The sequence below is a fragment of the Heloderma suspectum genome, chromosome 14 (genome assembly GCF_057233095.1).
Source record: "Heloderma suspectum isolate Gila_16-S chromosome 14, 16-S_ref, whole genome shotgun sequence".
Taxonomy (NCBI): domain Eukaryota; kingdom Metazoa; phylum Chordata; class Lepidosauria; order Squamata; family Helodermatidae; genus Heloderma; species Heloderma suspectum.
The window spans coordinates 5534963-5557500 of record NC_139471.1 but is presented as its reverse complement, the minus strand read 5'-3'; the positions used below and the strand labels follow the sequence as shown (position 1 = coordinate 5557500).

At 49.1% G+C, this 22538-nt stretch overlaps 1 protein-coding gene across 1 annotated transcript in view; it reads left to right on the top strand.

Annotated features, from left to right (window-relative positions):
• ADAMTS13 (ADAM metallopeptidase with thrombospondin type 1 motif 13) overlaps nucleotides 1-22538 on the top strand; it is a 46850-nt gene that overhangs the window by 23261 nt on the left and 1051 nt on the right. The window contains exons 17-31 of the mRNA XM_084820898.1: nucleotides 132-212; nucleotides 930-1111; nucleotides 2451-2586; nucleotides 4555-4684; nucleotides 5835-6014; nucleotides 7579-7768; nucleotides 8961-9078; nucleotides 11550-11679; nucleotides 12554-12733; nucleotides 14034-14222; nucleotides 14964-15168; nucleotides 16356-16695; nucleotides 17930-18076; nucleotides 18390-18566; nucleotides 19814-20001. Coding sequence (XP_084677024.1) covers nucleotides 132-212; nucleotides 930-1111; nucleotides 2451-2586; nucleotides 4555-4684; nucleotides 5835-6014; nucleotides 7579-7768; nucleotides 8961-9078; nucleotides 11550-11679; nucleotides 12554-12733; nucleotides 14034-14222; nucleotides 14964-15168; nucleotides 16356-16695; nucleotides 17930-18076; nucleotides 18390-18566; nucleotides 19814-20001 — 2573 coding nt within the window. The remainder of the gene's footprint in view (nucleotides 1-131; nucleotides 213-929; nucleotides 1112-2450; nucleotides 2587-4554; nucleotides 4685-5834; nucleotides 6015-7578; nucleotides 7769-8960; nucleotides 9079-11549; nucleotides 11680-12553; nucleotides 12734-14033; nucleotides 14223-14963; nucleotides 15169-16355; nucleotides 16696-17929; nucleotides 18077-18389; nucleotides 18567-19813; nucleotides 20002-22538) is intronic.

Genomic DNA, 22538 nt, shown 5'->3' with positions numbered 1-22538 from the left:
GTGACCGCCTAAAAAGGACCCCCCCTAAGACTGTGAAACCCAGGGTCTCAAATTATCTAGTGGCACTGTTGTCTTTCCTGTATGAATGTATTCATATATATCCCCTCTTGTTCTTTTGTCCCCTTCTCCAGAGTATGTTACCTTTCTGGTGCTGTCTCTTAACACCACTGCAGTCCATGTGGTCAACCGGAAACCGCTGTTCACACACTTGGGTGAGCGCAGTGACACTTGGGGAGGACACTGCAATGGGGCTTGCCCAGAAGACCTTCCTGGTGGATTGTACCCTAAGAAAGGAAAGCTGAAACCCCACAGTGCCAGATTCCATGGCAGATAGCAGTGTGACAGAAGGAATGAGTGGAAGAACGCTTGACAGCAGGGGGAACGTGAAGGAATTTGGGGTGGAAATAGATCCCTAAGCATTTTGGGTTGGTGGGCACGTTTGGAATTTTCCCATAAAATGGCTGCCACGAAGCCCCAACAGTCCACAATGCACGTCAATACCGCTACAAAGCAGTAGTGTAGTTCTAGCCAGAGGCTGCTGGGATATTTAGAAATATTATTTGTAATTCTGTTCCAAACAGCGATCTCTCCCAGCGATCACTTTCCATTCAATAAATATACGGAATGAGTTTTGATTCATGCGTATGGTCTGGTTTGGGGGATGCTACGGTTAGCGTGTCTCACCCCGCTTGCTTGCTTGCTTGCTTGGCAGGCAGGGAGCCAGGTGGCCGCGGCATCTCCTGCTCCTTCCTTCTCACCACCACCGTTGCCTGGGCTGGAGCAAGAGGCAGGGGAACAAGCGGGTTGCCATGGGGAAGGGGAGGAGCAACTCCAGGGGGATCTTGTCAGGGGGCCCACGCCCCAGCATTTAATTGTCCTAAATTTGCAACTGTGAGGAATTGTGACAGGCTCCTATGAATTCCTTCTAGCTGTGAAGGTCCAAGGACGGTATGTGGTGGCTGGGACAGGCAGCATCTCCTTAAACACCACCTACCCCTCTGCCCTGGAGGACCATCGGATCGAGTACAAGGTCTTCCTCACAGAGGAGAACTTGCCTAGCTCGGAGGAGGCTCGCGTAGATGGACCCATTCAGGAGGAGATAGAGATACAGGTACCTGAGCAGAGTCAGAGGGGGTGATGTGAGGCATGGCTAAGGATTGCTCAGGATGGACCCATTCAGGAGGAGATACAGGTACCTGGCTGATGTCAGGGGGGGTGATGTGAGGCGTGGCTAAGGGTTGCTCAGGATGGACCCATTCAGGAGGAGATACAGGTACCTGGGTGGTGTCAGAGGGGGTGACGTGAGGCCTGGCTAAGGGTTGCTCAGGATGGACGGATTCAGGAGGAGATACAGGTACCTCGGTGGGGTTAGAAGGGGGTGACGTGAGGCATGGCTGAGGACTGCTCAGGATGGACCCATTCAGGGGGAGATACAGGTACCTGGGCAGCGTCAGAGGGGGTGACGTGAGGCGTGGCTAAGGGTTGTTCAGGATGGACCCATTCAGGAGGAGATACAGGTACCTCGTTGGTGTTAGAGGGGGTGACGTGAGGCGTGGCTAAGGGTTGCTCAGGATGGACCCGTTCAGGAGGAGATACAGGTACCTGGGCGGTGTCAGAGGGGGTGACGTAAGGCGTAGCTATGGGTTGCTCAGGATAGACCCATTCACGAGGAGATACAGGTACCTGGGCGGTGTCAGAGGCGGTGACGTGAGGCATTGCTAAGGATTGCTCAGGATGGACCCATTCAGGAGGAGATACAGGTACCTGGGCGGTGTCAGAGGGGTTCACGTGAGGCGTGGCTAAGGGTTGCTCAACATGGACCGATTCAGGAGGAGATACAGGTACCTGGGTTGAGTCATAGGGGGTGACGTGAGCGTGGCTAAGGGTTGCTCAGGACGGACCCATTCAGGAGGAGATACAGGTACCTGGGCGGAGTCAGAGGGGGTCACGTGAGGCGTGGCTAAGCATTGCTCCGGCTGGCAGAACTGTCCCCGGGAGCATCTGATGAGCAGGATCGGGCCATTTTGGAAAACGCCATGGGGAGCATCTTGCGTTCCGTTTTATGGGTGGCTCACAGCTGCCTCGATTTCGTAATACTTGTTGACTTGCAGCCATAAGGACGAACCTTGGCTCCAGTCTGGGTCTGACCCCCCTGTGCTCCATTAAGGGCAGTGTCCAATGTTAGTCCTACGTGGAGTAGATGCATTGAAATGAGTTGGTCTTAAATTAGCGTTGGTCTGAAGTCATGGCTAATTTAAGTCTCCTTAATTTCAGAGTGTCTATATTACCCTTAATGTAAGCGCGTGGGGGCCTGAGCCAGGTGGGGACCACACCGCGAGCAGGTAGGGAAGGTTTAAACCTTCCCAGCCCCAAATTATCCCCCACTGCAGAGACTAAGAAAAGAAAGAAAACTCCATGCCCTTCAACCCCCGTGTTCTTTTTCTGTCTAGGTTTACAGGAAGTATGGGAAGGAATATGGAGGTTCCACCAGCCCAGACATCGCCTTCACCTACTTCAGGCCGAATGAGAAACAGGCTCATGTGTGGGTTCCCCAACTCGGCCCCTGCTCCGTGACCTGCGGGGACGGTGAGGCGCGTTGTCGATGTTCTCTGGTCCCGCATCTGTTTCCTTGGAGATTCAGTGCGGGCAATTTTTAATCAGAGGCTGGGCGGCTGTCTTTCAAGGATGCCATAGTTCAGGGGAGCGCAGCCTCCAGCCCGCAGACAGTTGGGCACCCTCTGTGGACCCCACCTCTTCCCAAGCCCCACCCCCTGGGTCTGGAGGTCTGGGGAAGAAAGTTGGGGAGAGATAACAGATAACAGGAGAGAACTGTTGGACAATAGGAACAACTGTGCATGCTTCCAGGCACTAGGGGGCAATAGAGAATGTCCTGTAGCTTGATTTCCTGCTGCCCTCCCCTTTCTCTTCTTTCTCCCCTCTTCAACAAGCACCGTGTGCCCTTTCTGGAGGGGAAGCAAGGAACCATATCTCACGCCTTCGCTTACTTACGCTCACGCACCCAGCTTTAGGGGGGGCTTGTAGTTAAACAGTGTTAGATAGCCCTCTGTGACGATGTGTGTAAAAGCACTAATCAAGTTAGTTGATTTGAACGTTTAAACTGGCTCTAGCCTACGTTCATTGCCTCCAGTACTAAATGCTGTGTTGCCACATTTTCTTCATATGAAGCAACTCTGCTGTAACTCGCACCAGACTTTCAAGCAATAAGAAGGGGATTCCCCTGCAAGCCTTTTGCCCTCCCATTGGAGATCCAAGATAACATGGGGATTTTGACACACGACTTGGCCGGCCTCTCTCTGCATGGAGAGAAAGGAAGGAGAAAAGGGCCCCCCAGATAACATTGCGAGAGAGGGTGGGGTTCTGGGGTAGAGCCACGCCCCCTTGACATCGCCCGACTAAAAGTGGTTACTTGTCCATGCTGGAGTTGCATTTTGCATTGAACAAGATGGCCTCCAGGGTCTTTGCCAACTCTGACATTCTATGATTCTGTGAGGTCAATGGCATTTCTACATTATCAACTGAAATTATTCTAGAAGCGATTTACCCACTATGATGTCCCCCAAACACTCCTAGCAATTGCAGCTTTGTGAGGGTGCCGAGAAACCTTTTGGTAGAGAAGCTCTTTGGAGAAGCGCAGGTCCCAAGGTTCATCTTCAGTTTGGGAGCATCACAAGGGAACAGGCTTGGAGCTGGTTTTAATCTGTCAAGAGGACATGATTCCCCCAAAGAGATGTCGGGTGGAGACAGATGCAATCTTGAAAAAGAAGTTGCAGTGGGTGTTCCTCTCCAATGTGAGCCCAGCTTCACACTTTGCATGATAGACAGGCATTCAAACAAGGCGAAAGCTGATTTGGCTCCTAGTCTTGCTTCAAACATCTGCCCTACTTTTCATTTCTTTTTTTAAGTGTCACCATGTGAGTTTATTTATGTAAATAGCAACCTCAAAACATTTTAAGAACAGTTGCAGAATGGCTCTGGGGAGTGGGAAAGTGTCTTCGGGACAACATGGACACTAGCCAATCAGCACCACTCACAGCTGGCTTTTGCTGCTAAACTTGCAGGATAGATAGATAGACAGACAGACAGACTGCAAAGCTCCACCCTGAAGAATAACAGGTTTCTTTGCATCGAACAAGAGAAGGGTACCTCCCAACCAACCCCAGTGCTCAGCAAATGCTATGCCTATTGTCACCCATAGTTGTTCCTTTCCAGTTAGCTTAAATTTCCCCTTTATGTCTGGGGAAACCAAGCTGTATGTCTGGTCTTTCTCAGCTCAGGGTTCCCAGGGGAGCCATCCTGAAGCAATCTCAGGGGCAAAGTTAAGTCTGATGAAACAGAGTCGTGTTCTGCTAAGCAGGATGGTAAGACAAAGTCAGGCCAGGCCGGGTGTGTCAGGACCTTGGACAGATCACTGTGGCTGGTATGGGCTGGAATTCACTTAAGAAGAGTCATTGTCTCAGCAGCACGCAGAGGCCTTCTGAGGCTGGAGAACGTGACACAGTGGCCGCTTTGACCCCCCCATCTCTTTTTTTGCAGGCACTCTGCAGATTGGTCATTCCTGCTTTGATGAGACGAGAGGTGAAATAACGGATGACTTTCATTGTCTGAAGACCCCAAAGCCCCCTGCTAGACAGGAGCTTTGTGCTGCAGCACCCTGCCTGCCTCGGTGAGTAAAGGCTCCTTCTGCTAGTCCACTTTGAGCCCTTGCGATCTGTATTCATTGAAAAAACAAACAGCCGTCACTGCTAATATGGAAAATGCCAAAGTAGGGTCTCTTATTATTATTAAAAAAAAAAAATCCCTTGGATTTACACCTGCTCCAGGCCCTGCCTCTGCCAGTGGTTATTTGCTTGTGTGTGTTATTGTGTGTTCGTTCAGCATCTGAATGGTAGGAGCAAATGACCTCTTAGATTCTTGTTTCACCCACTAACAACCACAGAATTCAGTGGGTTTTGACCATGCTGCCCCAGTCCAATTGCCACTTCTTTGGAAAGACGCCCCAAGATGTGGCCCCTGAGGATTAGTCCCGCGGGAATGCGGCCTTCGATACTAAAAAGGTTCCCCATCCCTGGGGTAGACAAGGGCGAACTAAGTGAACCAATGCTCTGACGAGGCAGGTTCATAGATTCATCCACATCCTGACAGTAAATATAGGCTGAATTGGTAGATGGGTATGTGATGAAGCAATCTCAGAGCACCAGCTCTGTGTGAACCCACCTGACCCGTGTTCTTAATATCTCAGTTGGTTTGGGTGAACTGCTCCTGCGAGAGTGGAACAACGGTCCTGTTGGCAGGGAAGGGGGATGTCTCGGGAAGCGTCTCCCTGCCCTTTCATGGACTCTAATACAGGGTGTGGAACCTCAGACTTGGGGTCCCAGTCTGGCCCTCCAGAATTCCCCAGACGGCTATGACCCATTTCCCCCGACTACCTGTCATTTGATGGTTTCCTGACCATTTCCTCCATTCTTAAAGGTTTCTCTCCTCCCCAAAGGCTTAGTTACTGATAGTAAGAGCTTTAAGCTACAATATGCAAATATGCTTGGCCCTGCCTGCCACTGGATTGCGGCCCCCGAGAGCTTCACCAAAATGGAACTCGGCGGTCAGGTTGAAAGAGGTTCATCACCCCTGCTTTATGAGATGGAGCAGGCAGCACTATTTAGCTTTGGCCCCACCCCTTTTAGCTTCAGTCCCGCCCACCACTGGAATGCAGGCCGAGAGGCCCTGAAAGAGGCCCTGCGGCCCTGCGCTAACGCTACAGAGCTCGCTTCCTGCGTAACTCTGAGCGGTTGTCACGGGCCCTTCCTCTTCTCTCCAAGCTGGCTGGCGGAGGAGTTTGGCCCCTGCAGTGCCACCTGTGGTGGAGGCATGGCGGAGCGGCTGGTTCTCTGCACAAAGGAAGAAGGGGGGCTGGTTGCGACTCTGCCTGATTCGGTGTGCGCCGACACTCCCAAGCCACCTTCCACCAAGTCCTGCAATGCCGAAACGTGTCCTGCCAGGTAATTGCCGAGGGCAGCTGAACATGCAGGCTGTTAGAAGGGGCGATGGGTTAGCCCAGAGCAACCTGGCACCCGACAGCCATTTTAGGCTCTGTGTGTGTTGGGGTGGGCAGGAAGATTCTTCTGTCCTGTGCAGGAATGTTTTTTTCATTTCATTTATTATATTTCTGTTCTGTCCCACAGCTGAAGCTCTCCAGGCGGTTCACAAACACTGAAAACCATCAAAAAGACATTGTACAAAGCACAGAGCCATTTACATGAAAACATATAAACAGACAGAACACAGGCAACACGTCTAAAAACAATTTATTAAGCAATCAAAGACAATCCAGGACCTGATTAAAAACTTGTTATATGCTGCCAAATGCCTGAGAGAAGAGGGCAGTTTTATGGTATTGCTTTTGAGATTATGTTTTTATGGTGTTGATTTGAATCTGTATTATTGTGCTGCTTATGGTTTATATTTCCCAAAATGAACCTGCCCATACGCTATGTTCTGCATCTAAGGTCCTCCTCCGAGTGCCTCCTCTGAGGGAAGCTCGGAAGGCGGCAACGAGGGAGAGGGCCTTCTTGGTGGTGGCCCCCATCTGTGGAATGAGCTCCTCGATGATGTCCACCTGGCGCCAACATTATTATCTTTTCGGCGCCAGCTTAAGACCTTCCTCTTCTCTCAGGCATTTGGCAGCACATGATGAGTTTTAATCGACCCTAGATGTGTCTTTAGTTATGACTGATAGTTCAAAGTTGTTTTTTGCTATATGTTGTTTGTGTTTATTGTCTGTGTGCTTTTATGTAAATAGATTTTAAACTTTTTTTTTGTATTTAATGTGTTAACTTCTGTAAACTGCCCAGAGAGCTTCAGCTATGGGGCGGTATAGAAATGTAATAAATAATAATATTTTGGGGGTTTATTTATAGATTTCTGTGTTTGTGCATGCAAGTCATTTTGAGACTGCTTTTTGTGGTGGGAAGCAATCCAATAATAATAATAATTGATACCCAGTGTGTCAAGGTGACGCAGGAGGACATACTCTCCTGGCGTACCAGTTGTTGCTGCTCCTGCGGCCTCTGCCATGTGCAAGGGAAGGGAATTGTGTTTGTGGGAGGGGGATTGGCAGGTAAGCCTTTGGGGGATGGCAGTGGCTGGTGGTGATGGGTGGGGGCGCCCCCTCCCCCCCGATGTCCATGGATTGGCTTGGGGAAATGATGTGAGGGTTTCTCGAATTCCTCCCCCAGCCTTGGAAAGTTTGTGACTTGATGGCATCTTTCCATTTTGGAGAGGAGCCGTAGCTCAGTGGCAGAGCCCCTGCTTTGCAGGCAGAAGGCCCCAGGTTCGATCCCTGGCAGCATCTCCAGGTGGGGCAGGAAAACCTCCTGCCTGAAACCCCAGAGAGCCGTTGCTGCCAGTCAGTGTTGACAATAATGGGTTAGATGGACCCAGGCTCTGACTCAGGATAAGGCAGCTTCCTGTGTTCTTACGGCATCCCAAGAATCCAGATCTGGTTGCCGATGAGAAATCAGGTCATGATCAAGTCTGTGACGGCCACTTTCCATTCCTGTCCAGATGGATGGAAGCTCAGCCAGGCAGGTGTTCCGCCATTTGTGGCTTGGGGGTCGCCCCGCTGAATTCGACTTGTGTCCAGGTCCGTAATGGGCTGGAAACCACTGTGGAGGAGCGCTTGTGCCCGGCGGATGAGAAGCCACCAGCCTTTGTGTCTTGCCTGGTGAACATCTGCCCACTGGGATGGAACACGGTATGTAGTCTGTATGTCCGGGGTCTCCAACATGGTGCCTGTCGGCTCCAGTGTCCCCGCAGATATCTCTCTTGGTGCCTGCCAGGCTCCCAGACCTTCTGGATTTTTACTGTATTTCCTAAGGTTTTTAAAATTAAAAAAAAAATTTAAACTGGGAGGCTGGCATGCTGCAAAGCCAAGTGCTGCCCTCCAGGACCATGTTTGTTTGGGTTCAAAAGAGAGGTTTTATGTTTTGGAACTCAGAGCCCACCTGTGCCTGGGACCTCAGCTCCTGGGCAAGTGACTTTTCTTTTAGCCTCACCGGCTTGCCTTCTGGGAAAGGAGTGTTTTGTGACCACGCCGTCATTTTATTTATTTTATTTGTTACATTTGTAGCCTGCCTTTTTCCCCCTACAAGGAACTCAAGGCAGCGTACATGCTTCTCCTCCTCTTCATTTTATTCTCACAGCAGCCCTGTGAGGTAGGTTAGGCTGAGAGTCAGTGACTGGCCCAAGGTCACCCAGTGAGCTTCATGGCCCAGTGGGGCCTAGAACCCGGATCTCCTGAGTCCCGGTCCAGCACTCTAACCACTGCACCGCAACTGGCTCTAATGACAGCCGTTTTATGAACAGGCAAGCTCCACCCTCATGGCAGCCATTTTGTGAGAGCGCCCACAACACTTTCTCAAAAGTTCAAATGCGCCAACTGACCCAGAAAGGTGGGGCGCCTCTAGTCTGTGTCAACCTGCTTCCTTTTGGCTGCATTGGCGCCTATTTGTTTCACTGGGATCTGTCCTGGAAGTGCCTTGTCGGGTTTGTACCAGATCCCTTGGGAGGTCGCTTATCAATGCTTCACTTCCAGTTTGGTTATAGGGAAAAGTCTTTTCCTCTTAAAAGAGAAAGAATCCCCTCTCTGTACAGTGCTGGCTATGCTGGCTGTGAGGGATTCAGCAGCCACTTAAAACAGAGTCCTGGCAGGAATGTAACCCAGGGCTGTTACACCTCTTTCAGTCCGCAGGCCAAATTCCATTTTGGAGAAGCTCTCGGGGGCTGCATCCCAGGGGTGGGTGGGACCAAAATACAAAAAAAGAACTGGTGTCCACCGGCACCATGCTGGAGACCCCAGAATTGGTGTGTGAGTAGTGTAGCCTCTAATTCTGCATTCTAAATCCTCAGCCTGGACTGAGATGTTGCGTTCTTGCTGTCTTTTGAAGCAGGAAGATGTGTCTCACCCAAGGCCCTCTGCCCCATTTTGGCCCCATCAGGTTGGAAATTGGTCAGGGTATGTCTGGAGCCCCCTGGCTGAAGAATGCCCCGTCACCTGTGGAGGAGGTGAGGTGCTTTCTTGGTTGTTCCTTGTCCATTAATATTGTTTTCGATCAAATATTAAATGTGTGTGTGTGTATTTGTATGTGTGTGTATCTCTCTTGCTCTCTCTGAAACGTTTAGCTTAAAATATTTGTTAATACTCTGTTAGTCTTTCTTTCTTTCTTTCATATATATATATATATACACACACACACACACACAAACACACACACAGTATATATATGAGAAAGATAGAAAGACTAACAACAGAGTATTAAAAATATACAGGGCCAGAAATATCGGAACAAGGATAACTGTTTTGGCAGTTGGCCTCCGTACACCACCACATTGAAGTTGAAAGGAAACACACCCAGATGGGAGTGAAGTCAGGACTTTCCGCTGTAATTCAAGGGGTTTGACAAAAGTGGGGCTCTAACCACTCAGGCAGTACAGCCAGCGGCATACACACACACCCATCATTGGGGATCATAAGTAATGGAACAAATGGCTGACAAGCAGCTGCATGGCCAGGTGTGGCCTGTTTCCTGGGTACCCCATGGCAGATAAAAGGCCTGGAGGTGGTTCTGAGTGTCACATTTGCATTTGGTAGCTGTTCACTGGAACTCCCAACATGAGGTCCAAAGAGGTGTGCATGGAAGTGAAGGAGGCCATCATTAGGCTGAGGAAGCAAAATAAACCCATCAGAGAGAGAGCAAAAACATTGGGAGTGGCCAACACAACAGTATGGAACATCCTGAAAAAGAAGGAATTAACTGGCAAGCTCAGCAACAGCAAAAGGCCTGGAAGACCATGGAAGACAGCTAAAGTGGATGACCGCAGAATTCTGCTCATGGCGAAGAGGAACCCTTTCACAACATCTAGCCAGGTCAAGAACGCTCTTGAGGAGGTAGGCATGTCATTGTCAACATCTACAGTCAAGAGACAGCTTTATGAATGTAAACAGAGGCTTCACAACAAGGTGCAAACCACTGGTAACGCTCAAGAACAGACAGGCCAGATTAGCCTTTGCCAGCAAACACCTAAAAAAGCCTGCCCAGTTCTGGAATAAGATTCTTTGGACTGATGAAACCAAGATTAACTTGCACCAGAATGATGGGAAGAGAAAAGCATGGAGAAGGAAAGGAACAGCTCGTGATCCAAAGCATACTACATCATCTGTCAAACATGGTGGAGGCAGTGTTATGGCATGGGCATGTATGGCTGCCAATGGAACCGGGTCACTGGTGTTTATTGATGACCTGACTGCTGATAAAAGCAGCAGCATGAATTCTGAAGTGTATAGGGCTATACTTTCTGCTCAGATTCAGCCGAATGCTGCCAAACTGATAGGATGCCGCTTCATATTGCAGATGGATAATGACCCCAAACATACAGCAAAAGCTTCCCAAGAGTTTCTCAAGGCAAAGAAGTGGGATGTTTTTCAATGGCCAAGTCAGTCACCTGATCTCAACCCAATAGAGCATGCTTTTCACTTACTGAAGACAAGACTGAAGGCAGAACGACCCATAAACAAGCAGCAGCTGAAGGCAGCTGCAGTGAAGGCCTGGCAAAGCATCTCAAGGGAGGAAACTCGGCATTTGGTCATGTCCATGGGTTCCAGACTTCAGGCAGTCATTGACTGCAAAGGATTTTCATCCAGGTATTAAAGGCGATCCATAAGTTTGAAATGATGTTGGTTTGTTCCATTACTTATGATCTCCAACGATGGGTGTGTGTGTATGCCACTGGCTGTCCTTCCTGAATGGTTAGTGCCCTACTTTTGTCAAACCCCTTGAATTACAGCTGAAAGTCCTGACTTCACTCCCATCTGGGTGTGTTTCCTTTCAACTTCAATGTGGTAGTGTACAGAGGCCAACTGCCAAAACAGTTATCCTTGTTCCAATATTTCTGGCCCTGACTGTATATTTTAAGCTAAATGTTTTGACTTCTGCCCTCATCAGTAGCTGGTGCTGTGTGTGTGTGTGTGTGTGAGTGTGAGTGTGTGTATGCACGAACCACCAGATCTGTCCTTCATCTTACTGCCTCCCATTCCTCAAAATAGCATAAAATAGAAACATTTAAAATACATGTGCAAAGTTCTTCTGGAACATTTGAAGAGGAGGTGATGGATGGTATCATGAGAACAAGCCAATAAGCCCCCTCCACAACTGACTTTTCCCCAGTTCATCACACTGGAAACCTGTAGAAGTGTTTTCTCCGGAGTCCTCCCTGAGAGACGGACAGACACACTGAGAGAGACACACACATACAGCGAGAGAGAGAGACAGCGAGACAGACAGACAGACAGCGGGTGAGAGAGAAACAGACATAGCAAGAGAGAGACAGACACACAGTGAGAGCAAGAGTAAGAGAGAGAGAGAGAGACGCACAGATACACAGAGACATTCTTTCAAACTGCTTCTATGCTACGAAGAAGGAATTTGATGAAATAGGTAACTAACTAAATCTATTTGAACTGCTCCTCTTCTTTCCAGGTTTGATGCTGCTGAGGTATGTTTGCCTGGTTTTTGACACCAGAGAAGCAACACAGGAGGAACATTGTAACCAGACACTGAAGCCATCCAGCCAGCTGGAAATTTGTAATCCTGGGCCATGTCCCCCAAGGTAAAACACCTGGAATGGATAACGTACATCTTAGGAATCTTGTCTGTTTTCCTGTGAATCACTTTGGCAGCCACTCGTGGCAGTGAGGTGGCCAGGTTTGTTGATGACACCAAATTATTTAGGGTGGCTAAAACAAAAAGGGATTGTAAAATGCTCCAGAGCTTTTCTCCAACCTGGGAGAATGGGCATCCAAATGGCAAACGTGGTTCAATGTAACCAAGTGTAAAGTGATGCACACTGGGGCAAAAAATCCCAACTTTACGTATACGCTGATGGGATCTAGCGGTGGCTGACCAAGAAAGAGATCTTGGGGTCGTGGTGGACAGCTTGATGAAAATGTCGACCCGGTTTTTCACTGCTGTGAAAAAGGCAGATTCCATGTTAGGCATAATTAGGAGAGAAATTGAAAATAAAATTATACAAAACTGTGGTTCAACTACAGTTGGAATACTGTGTAGAGTTCTGGTCACTGCATCTAAAAAAGGATATTATAGAGTTGGAAAAAGTGCAGGAAACAGCAACTATCCTATCAGGATGATCTTAAGCCTCAGAAAACGAGCAGGAGGGTGCTTTTGCACTCCTGTCTTGCTTGTGGGTTTCCGGTGGGCAGCCGGGCAGCCACTGTGTGAGCAGAATGCTGGACTAGATGGACCTCAGTCTGATCCAGCACAGGTCTTCTTATGTCCTTTGTTTTCCTTGAAGGAATTTTTTTAAAAAATCAACTCTCCTTTACAAGAGTCTCCTTGCTTGGTCACCTGGAGATGGTTCCTACTCGCCATGGGTGACTAGGTGAGTCGCTTTTCATAATCTTAAGGAATTAGGCAGAACAGCCATGCCTGATTGTGGTTGTCTTCTGCATTTGTGCCCTCTCCAGGTGGGAGGTGAAAGAACTTGCCCCGTGCCCTGTGACCTGTGGTGGAGGGAAGATCACTCTCTCGGTCCGCTGTGTCAGGCAGGATGGAAACGCAACCCGGACCCTTCCTTACTCGAAGTGTGGCAGGATGCGCAGGCCGTCCAGTAGCAAGGAATGTGCAACTGACCCATGCCCAGCCAGGTAAATGCCAAACATGTGGAGGGCTATGAGCAGTGCTACCAAGGTGGGGTTCACATGGATATGTGTTTTCTGGGGTGTTGCCCAGTGGATTTTCCCAGCAACAATATATTCTTCCCTGTTGTAATGGAAAGTATTTGGGCACGTCTCAGTCTTGAATAAGACCCATTTACAAAAGACATGAGTGGGTTGGTTGATCAGGATCAAGACAGCTGCCTGCATCTTGGCCTCTCCTTGGGGCAATGGAGGCTGGTGCTTCTGATTTCAGTGGGTCTGTGAATCCATTCTGGGTTTTAGTCAGAACCAACCCGAACTCTAAAGGAACCATTCAAGGTGCTGAACCCAGTTTGGGAATAGGTTTCAGCACTTTGGATAGCTCCTTTAGAGTTCTGGCTGGTTCTGACTAAAACCCAGAATGGATTCACAGCCCGACCGAAATTGGAGCCATCAGCCTCCACTGCCTTGGGGGGCGTGGCTACGGGGAATGTCATGATGAGCACCTGTATGTCAACATTTACCACTACACTACTGGCCAATGCGCCAGGTGAATCACGCACCTGGTGTGTTGGCTGACTTCCCCAAATGGGGGAAGCTGGTTTTCCAGGAAGCCATCCCGGCTGAGTTGGCGATGTCAAGGTGGAAACTGAGCCGATAGAGCCTCAGAGCAGTTCTGATTCTGAGGAGGATCAGCAATCCGTGGGAGAGGAGCCAGCTCATCCCTCACAGGCACAGCAGCTGGCAGAGATTCGTCCTGCCGGCATTCCTGAGATAGATAGTGACCCTGGCAGTGAGAGAGTGTGGGAGGGGGGCTTGCTAGACGCTCGACGCAGATGCAGGGAGCGACGAGTGATGGAGGGCACGGAGAGGAGGCGTAGCGCCCGTTTGGTGCACAAGCAATGGTTGCATCCCGTGGACTCAAGGGAATGAGGGAGGAACTCTCCCTAGCCCATAAGTTCAGGGTCTGCAAGTGATTCTCCTTCAAACGGGGAACAAATGCCTAACCCGGAGCATAGGCTACTCTGCTGTTCATTGCTTAGTCGCTGGTGTCTAGTATCAGAAAGAGTCATTAAGTTGTAGAAGGATTAAAGCCTTGAAAAGAATCCTTTTGTCTGTGTTTTGAGTTGGCTATTGGAGCAGACTGAAAGAGGCCGCTAGGGCGCTCCTGACAGGTGGCCTTCGAAAATGTCAGGACTAGGCCTCGGCCTTGAAAACAGGTTCTGTGGCCACGGTTTGTTAACGTTGCGGAGAAGTACAGGCGAGGGATGTACGCTGCTTTTAAAAACTGGATTCTGTTGTCCCCGAGGTGGTTCTACAAAAAGGGCACCTGTAGCACCAGCTGTGGCGGAGGCGTGATGCGGAAGATCCTTTACTGTGCACGGGAAATGGGGGAGAAGGAGGAGGAGGAGGAAGAGATTCTGCCCAGCACGCACTGTGAGGGTTTGCCTCGCCCCGAAGAACAGGAAGCGTGCAACCTGGAGCCTTGCCCCCCAAGGTCATTAGCTGTGCGCCTGTTAAACCAGTGGCTCTGGAGCAGGGGTGGTGATGCTCAGGCCCGTGGGCCACATCCGGCTCTCCTGGGGTTCCAGTCTGGTCCTCCGAGGTTCCCCAGAAGGGCCCGCCCCATGCCCCACTCCTTTTCCCCAACCACCAATTGTTTGGTGGTTTCCTGGCTTTTGTCCATTTTGTCCCCATTCTGAAGGACTGAAATGCCATTTTCCCCCATTCTGAAGACTGAAATGCCTCTCCTAAGGTCCAGTTACTGGCAGGAAGAGCTTTAAGCTACAATAAGCCCCACCACTTTTGCCTGCAGCCCCTGAATGCTTCTCCAAAATTGAACTCTGCCCTTAGGCAGAAAGAGGTTTGATCCCGCTGCTCTAGAGGCTCAGAGGAGGTGGTGGGAGGGATGAGTCCTTCTAAAGGAGCAACAGCTCCTTTAGAGTTCTGACTGAAACCCGGAGCAGGTTCACTGCCCCACTGACACCGGAGCCACCAGCCTCTGCTGTCACACGGTCTGTTTAGCTCAGCGACAGGCAAACTGACGCCTTTCCGATTGGGAGTACAATTACCATAAGCCCTGGCCAGTATGGCCAGCGGTCAGAGATCATGGGACTTTTAGTCTAACACATCTGGGGATGGCCAGGTGGTTTAGATCAAGGCATGGCAAGGAAAACAGCATTGTGCGTGTGTGTTTTTCGTCTCTCATCGAACAGTTCTCTCCTCTCCCTGTGTCAAGGTGGAAAGTGACGGGAACCGGCCCATGTTCCTCCTCCTGTGGGCTTGGGGTAGCCACGCAGCCAGTCTCTTGCGTGCAGCTTTCTGGAGGCCGAGAGGTTGAGCTGGCCAAGAGTTGGTGCCCAGAAGCAGAGAAGCCCCCGTCGAGCGTGCCGTGCGTCATTCGGATGTGTCCTTATGAGTGGGGATTCACCCAATGGACTGAGGTACCTGTGTAGGGCTGGAGTGGAATTCGGAAATGCTTCGACAACCATTCCACACCTCGGATCTAAGGGCTTCTTCACACGGGGCTTTTATCCTGCTATGGAGATTGGTTACTCACAGAAGTTTGCGGGTTCTGTACACAACGCAGTCCTCCTCCAGGGCACCTCCCGCTCTTTGTGAGCTGTACTGTGTTGTTTTTCATGACGGCAAAAGTCCAACAATTTCCCTCCTCCCACCATGGAGTCGACGTAAATCGGGGTATACTATTTAAAGTTGCTTTATTGCAAATAAAACAACTGCACCACCTAGTGGCTTTGTGATGAAACACAAATAACTTATTGAAAAGTGCAGTTTTTTTGAGAAGCCATGTAGAAAAGACCCGATCCAATCCCGCAAAGATTCCGGAAGCAGAAGCCCTGGTAAACTGCAGGATTTTTAGCCTTGTGTGATGTGGGCCTTAGATGCAAACATTGGCCTCCAGCTTTGAAATCTGGGTTCCTCGGGTGACTACCTGTGGTGGTTGAAATCCAGTATACTGTGGTGCGGGGATTGGGGTAGGGCAGCGTTCTCAAACTTGGTATCCTCCAGACTGCAACTCCCATGATTCCCAGCCAGCATGGCCAATGGCCAAAACATCTGGATGGCACCAGGCTGGGGCAGCACATACTTGATCCTTTTTTTAAGTATCCTTCAAGGAAAAGAGAGGACATAAGAAGAGCCCTGCTGGATCAGACCAAGGGTCCATCTAGTCCAGCACTCTGTTCACACAGGGGCCAACCAGCTGCCCACGGGAAACCCACAAGCAGGACATGAGTGCAACAGCACCCTCCCGCCCATGTTCCCTGGCAACTGGTGTACAGAGGCATCCTGCCTCTGATTACTGGAGGTGGCATATAGCCATCAGGACTATTAGCCATTGCGAGCCTCCTCCTCCAGGAATTTGCCTGATCCCCTTTTTGAAGCCATCCAAATTGGTTCAGACCATCTTTTGTTCACTTTGTTCAAAAACACTGTGGCGTTGGTTTACTCTTTTCTGTTTGGTAAAAACATGAAATTTGTTTAAAATGGTGGGGTGATTGTTGTTGCTGCAGGAAAGTGGTTCTGGGCCGTATTCTGGGCTCCCCTCTCATGACTACCAAGGACTGGCTTCTGTGCATTTAACCATCACCTCTGGGTTTTCTCCCTCCAGTGTTCTGTGTCTTGTGGAATTGGCATCCAGAGACGGCGGGATTTCTGCATCAACCCCCAAACTGGGGCACGGGTGAATCCCATCCTGTGCATGCATTCCCCGAAGTCCATGACGGTGCGGACCTGCTCTGTCACAGCCTGCCTCAAACAGGCTGTGGCAGATGTGATTCTCGGGCCAGATCTCCCGACCCAGCCTCCAGACCAGCTGAGAACAACCATGGTTACTGTTGGCCCCAGACAACCAAGATTCAGACCCGTAGATCTTCCATTGCTTGGCAGACCAGATCCTTCCGTGAGACGATCTGAGGAGATACCAGGGGAGGACGATGCTGAGGAGAATAGTTATGTCGTGATGGTTCTTGTTATGGGGCTCTCATTGGATGCAGGATTCAGTATAGCAGAAAAGTGGTTCTGGCCCTTATTATGGCAGAAGGATATCTCACAAGTGCCTCTCCCCCTCCCAGGCAGTAAAAAATTAAATATAAATTTGCTGTCTTTTCATGACACCCCAAGTCATCACTCTGATGTGTTTTTTCTTCACTGCCATTTATAGCAGGGGTGTTGAACCTCATCCTGGGGGCCAAATCCAGCCCTCAGGGCTCCCCAGAAGGCCATGACCCCTTCCACTGGTCCCACCCCCTTTCTCCCCGAAAGTTGTTTCCTGGCTTTTGTGCAGTTTCCCCATTCTAAGAGGTTGAAATGTCTCTCCGAAGGCTTAATTACTGGCAGTATGAGGTTTAAGCTAAAATATGCTGGTATTTTTGGCCCCTCCTCTTTTGGTTCTGGCCCTGCCCACCAATGGAATGCAGCCCCTGAGAGCTTCTCCGAACTGGAATGCAGCCCCCGAGAGCTTCCTCAAAATGAAATGTGGCCCTCTGGCTGAAAGAGCTTCAACACCCCTGATCTGTAGCGATAGAAAGACAAGGGTGGCACAGCTTGAACTTTCGGTAAAAATTAAAACGCCACTGTTGACCGTGATTCTTTATGGGTGGTTGGTGGGCCCCATTCTGTCCCATGACATCTGTGTGGGAAACCCCTTTGCATTGGGAGTTAAGTGTGGAAAAAGTTGCCCGCAAATGGCTTCTCAAAATTCTCCACCCTAATTGTGGGCAGAGCAATCGTGCGTGTGGCAGGGGGACCATCTCACCAAATTCCTCTAGGGTGAATTGCTGGTGGCTGATAATTTTTCTCTAATGCCAAGGTGAGGAGAAATCTTCCAGTAGTTTCCCTGGGGTGGGGTTCACCATTAGCAGTGGCCGCAACACAGCTTCTTTCTCTCTCCTTCAAGGATTTGTTGTTGTTGTTAGCTTGGCCTCCATTTTGCATCCTCCATAATGCCCAGGTGTCATTGTGGGACGTGAAACAGCGGCCACCATAGGGAAAATAAAAACGAAGAATAGTCAGCGAACATTCTGCCAAGTGGCTTTGTTTTCTAGGGTGAGAAAAAGGAAAAGCTCAGAAAAATGTATTTTGAAGAGATCATTTTGGAGCAGAATTGTCACCCTGGATTGCAACTGTGTGTGAGTTGCCAGCTTTTACTATCTCTGTGCCCCCGCCTCTCCCTTCTCTGTGCAGGTGTGTGCGGGAGGCTGTTCCTCAACTCCACAGGGTTGATCAACATGACTGGCGTGGGAGTCAGCGACTGCACCATTGCCCTTGGCCGGCCCCTAGGAGAGGTGATAACTTTCCAAGTGATGGAGAGCTCTCTGAACTGCAGTGCAGGTGAGTGCTTCGTACAGCAGGGGAGACCTAGAGCTGGGGAAGTCACAAACTCGCCAGGTGACTTTAAAACAGGGATGTCGAACCCGAGGGTCAAATTCAGTTGCGGAGAAGCTCTCAGGGGCTGCATTCCAGTGGTGGGTGGGGCCAAAGCTGAAGGGGCATGGCCAAAATACAAAAATACCAGCATATTTTAGCTTAAAATAGGACTGGGGGAATGCTGGGAGTTGTAGTGCCACATATCTGGAAGGCAGCAGGTTTGGGAAGGCTGGGATACGTCCAGCAAGTTCTGCCACCCCATGTTTTTCCGCTCCAGGTGAGATGGTGCTGTTTTCCACCCGGGTGATGTGGCGGACGGGCTGTAAGAAGCTGACGCTGTCAACCATGCAAACCAGGACCAACACCCTGATGGTGAGACAGCGCCTACTGCTGCCTGGGAATGGAGTAGTCCTTCGGTACAGCAGCAAAATGGCGTCGAGGAAATACCACCGAGGTGCGTCGCTGCAAAGTGGAAACAGACGCATTCGAAGCAAATTCGATGCCCTCCCCAGTGACATCTGCCTGGCACCCACATTGTCACCCTTTCAGTGCCAAGTTAAAACTTTCCTCTATTCCCAGCATTTGACAGCATATGATGGGGCTTCTTTGTCTAGTTATTTTCCTTGGTCTTGGTTATTTTTAAACTGTTTTTGGTTGTTTCAAATCTCTGTATGTTTTAACCCTTCCTGTAAGTCGCCTTAAGGCTTTTTTTTTTTTTTAAGAGAAAGGCATCTAATAAATGAAATGAAATGAAACTGACACCAGCTGGCCTGTGGGAAGGAACATCTGATGTTAACTCCTGCCCAAGTGGAGCTGGTTGTGTTGTTCAGTTTCCAGAAGGTTCCCTGTGTTAGTCTGTTACAGCAAAAACAACAAAGAGCCTTGGGGCACCTTAAAGATGAACAAGTTTATTCTGGCCTAAGCTTTAGTAGACTATAGTCCACTTCATCAGATGCATGACATGTTAACCTCAAAAATGCTGGAGGTTGGGTGAATGTAAACTGTGTTGCCAGAGGGAATTGAAATGCAAAAAGTAAAGACAGTGATAATTACATTAACAGTTGCCATTTACAAAAGGTTGGGTGATAACATAGACATCATTGCAATGGTGAACATCATTGCAATGGTCTCCAGAGAGGCTCGTCTGGCGCCTACGTTATGGTCTTTTTGGCACCAGGTGAAGACCTTTTTATTCTCTGCGGCATTTTAGTCCTTCAGTTTTTATTGTTTTAAATCTGTTATTGTATTTTTAGATCTTCACACTGCTTCTGGTTTTTACTTTGTTTTTATACTATAGTTTTCAACTTTTAAAAGTTTTCTGCTGCATTTTGTCAAGTTCTTGTATTTTAGGTTTTGAAGTGTTGTAAACCACCCAGAGAGCTTCGGCTATGGGGCAGTATAGAAATGTAATAAATAATAAAATAAAGAATATAATAATAACTAAAATTTTGCTAGTGTCTGTAGAAAAGAAAGGGCAAAACAGTGCCCATCTTGTTTAATGGCATCTGGATCTGCAGCTTCTTGGGGCAGGGAAAACTCTTCATAGAATTGTAGAATAGTAGGGTTGGAAGGGGTCTATAAGACCATTGAGTCCAACCCCTGCTCAGTGCAGGAATCCAAGTCAGAGCATCCCTGATCCCTGAAAGCATCTTCAGCAATTTGAACTCCTTGTCCTCTTCTGTGTCCTTTTTGCTATAACAGACTGTGACGTGCAGTTGTTCGGTCCCCGCGGAGAAATCATGAACCCCGTGCTATCGGCCGTCCGGGGACTGCGAGTGGCTTGCAGGGCGTTTATCGACGTGGCTCCGCGGCATCGCATTGCCCTCCGTGCCATATACGTTGACCTGACTGGTGACACCACGAACCACACGCACTCTAGTTACATCTCGGTGAGAGCCCTGCACAGATTTGGGGTACAGATTTCTGGCATTACCTGGAATAACAATAAGCATTTATCTAGTGCAGTGACCCTTTTTGGGTCAGTGGGAATTTTGAGAGTGTTGTGGGCATTCTCACAAAATGGCTGACATGGTGGGCGTGGCCAGTAAGAAAATATTCCTTTCCCAGAAGACAAACTGGTGAGACCAAAAGAAAAGTAACTTGCCCAAGAACCTAAGTCTGAGGCAGAGGTGGGGGTCTGAGCTCCAAAACACAAACGCATTCTTTGGAACCCAGAAGGAGGGTGGTACTTTGCTTTGCACCATGCCAGCCTCCCAGTTTTCAAAAACTGCATTAATATTTTTTTTAACTTGAGAAATAAATAAAAATCAGGAGGGACAGGGAGTTTGGCAGGCACTAAGCGAGGTGTCCGAGGGCACAGAGGTGTCTGTGGGCAACACGATGGCGACCCCTTATCTACTGTGTTTGAAAAGCTCAGAGAACTTCCCATGCATTATCTCGGTAATCTTTACAACAGCCCTGCAAGATAGGCTACTATCGTTATCCCTATATCACCTTCTCCAAAATGCTTGCTTCTTGCATTCCAGGGATTATTTTTACATCTTGATGGGCTCTTGTTGATGGGAGATCTTAAGCCATCCTTCACCAACCTGGCGTCCTCCAGATGTTTTGGGGCAGAGGTGGGCAGACCTGCAGCTTGCTAGATTTTTCCACTCGAAACCCACGTTCCACCGAGTGGGAAATGGTGCCTTGGGGAGAAGCAAAGGACATGCACTCAGAATTAAGGAATCATGTGTCTCTGTGCAGCCCAGGAATTTGTTTTAGGGAGGAGCCGGAGGTCAGTGGCAGAGCCCCCGCTTTGAAGACAGAAGGTCCCAGGTTCGATCCCCAGCAGCATCTCCAGGTAGGGATTGAAAAAACCCTGCCTTGAAACCCTGGAGAGCTGCTGCTGCCAGGCAGTGTTGGCAATACTGAGCTAGATGGACCAAGATTTTGACTCTGTTTAAGGCAGCTTCCTATAGTCGAATAGTATTCTGTTGCATGCGCCAGCCACTGTGCATGTCAAAGCTCTTATTATATCTTAGTTTCCAGTGCTCCTGATATCAGAATTGAGCTTGCAGTTCTTTCACACACAAACCCTGTCCCATTTTTCCCTTTGGCTTTCTCTTTTTTGTTGCCACTCTTGTTAAACCATAAGGAGTCAGAACCCCTTGAGGATCTACTGCAAATCACCCAGAGATCTGGTAGATCCCGATCAACCTTCTGCCCTGTTTGGGGCTACAACAGATCTCCCTCCTCTTCCTTTTCCCTTTCCTCCACTCCCCTTGCCTGGTGGCTCTTGTCATTTTGGTTTGTAAGCAGGGCCGGCCCTACCATTAGGCAAGGTGGGGCAGCTGCTTCAGGCAGCAATTGCTGAGAGGCAGCAGCAGAATCTTAGAGGAGAGTTGGGGTCCATGCAACCTGCCCTGCACCCCCTAAGCTAGCCTGCCGCCATCAGGTGCAGTGGAAGACACAGTTTCACTGCAGTGCTGATGAAAAATTAATTGCCTGCTCAGTGAGTTTTTATACATGGAACAGGAAGGGTGTCATCTTGTTCTTGGCTTTAGACAGCAAAATGCATTGGGTTTGACCCACGGCAGGGCCTATTTATCTTTAAAAAAACATTGAAGTGAGCCTCTTGGGGAGACAATAATTGTTTGAAAAGCGGGATAAAAATGCAGTAAATAAAACAATTAAAAAATAAGTCCAACTCCCAGCACATCTGGAGGGCACTCATTGGGGAAGGCAGCCTTAAAACACTAAGGAACATCAGCCTGTCATTAATGTTCTTTTGGCTGTCAGTGTCGATGATGATGATATTTACATCCTGCCGTTTTCCCAGTACTGGGACTCAAGGCGGCCAAGCAAGCCATGTTACCTTAGAAGAAAATCCTGCCGAATTCAGCAGAACATCTTGCAATAAATGTGCACAGAAGTGCAACCTTGCAGGCATCTGTGCATCTCTAAAGTACATCACTTTTGTCCCAGTTGAACTGTCACCGTTTCCGTCCTGAGCTCTGGAGTATGGTGGGGCACTGAGAATTCTGTTTGTGTGTTTAAAGTATTTTTTTCCCGCTCCCAGAGTGGCTTGCTGCTGTTACACTAAAGAAAACCCCTGCAATCCTCCTCTTCTGGAGCTTTTCCACGTTTACAGTGGGCTCCCAGACAGTGACCACGTGATTGCTGAGAGGGGAAGCGTTTAATTTCCAGGGTTCCATAGAACTCAATGAAACAGTGCCATCTAGTGGGTGTTTTAATCGTGTAACATTCCGAGTTTAAAAGATAGCTCATTAGTTCCGGATCTATTTGAGATGAAATAACCAGGAAATACCTCTGGATGTGCCCTGGAGGTTCACGATGTCATTTAAAGGACCCGCAAACTTCTGTGAGTGAGCAATCTCAATAGCAGGATAAAAGCTCCGTGTGAAGGAGCCTGCTTTCTTGCAATCAGTAAAACAGAGCAGTCAGTGTTGCCGTCAGGCTTACA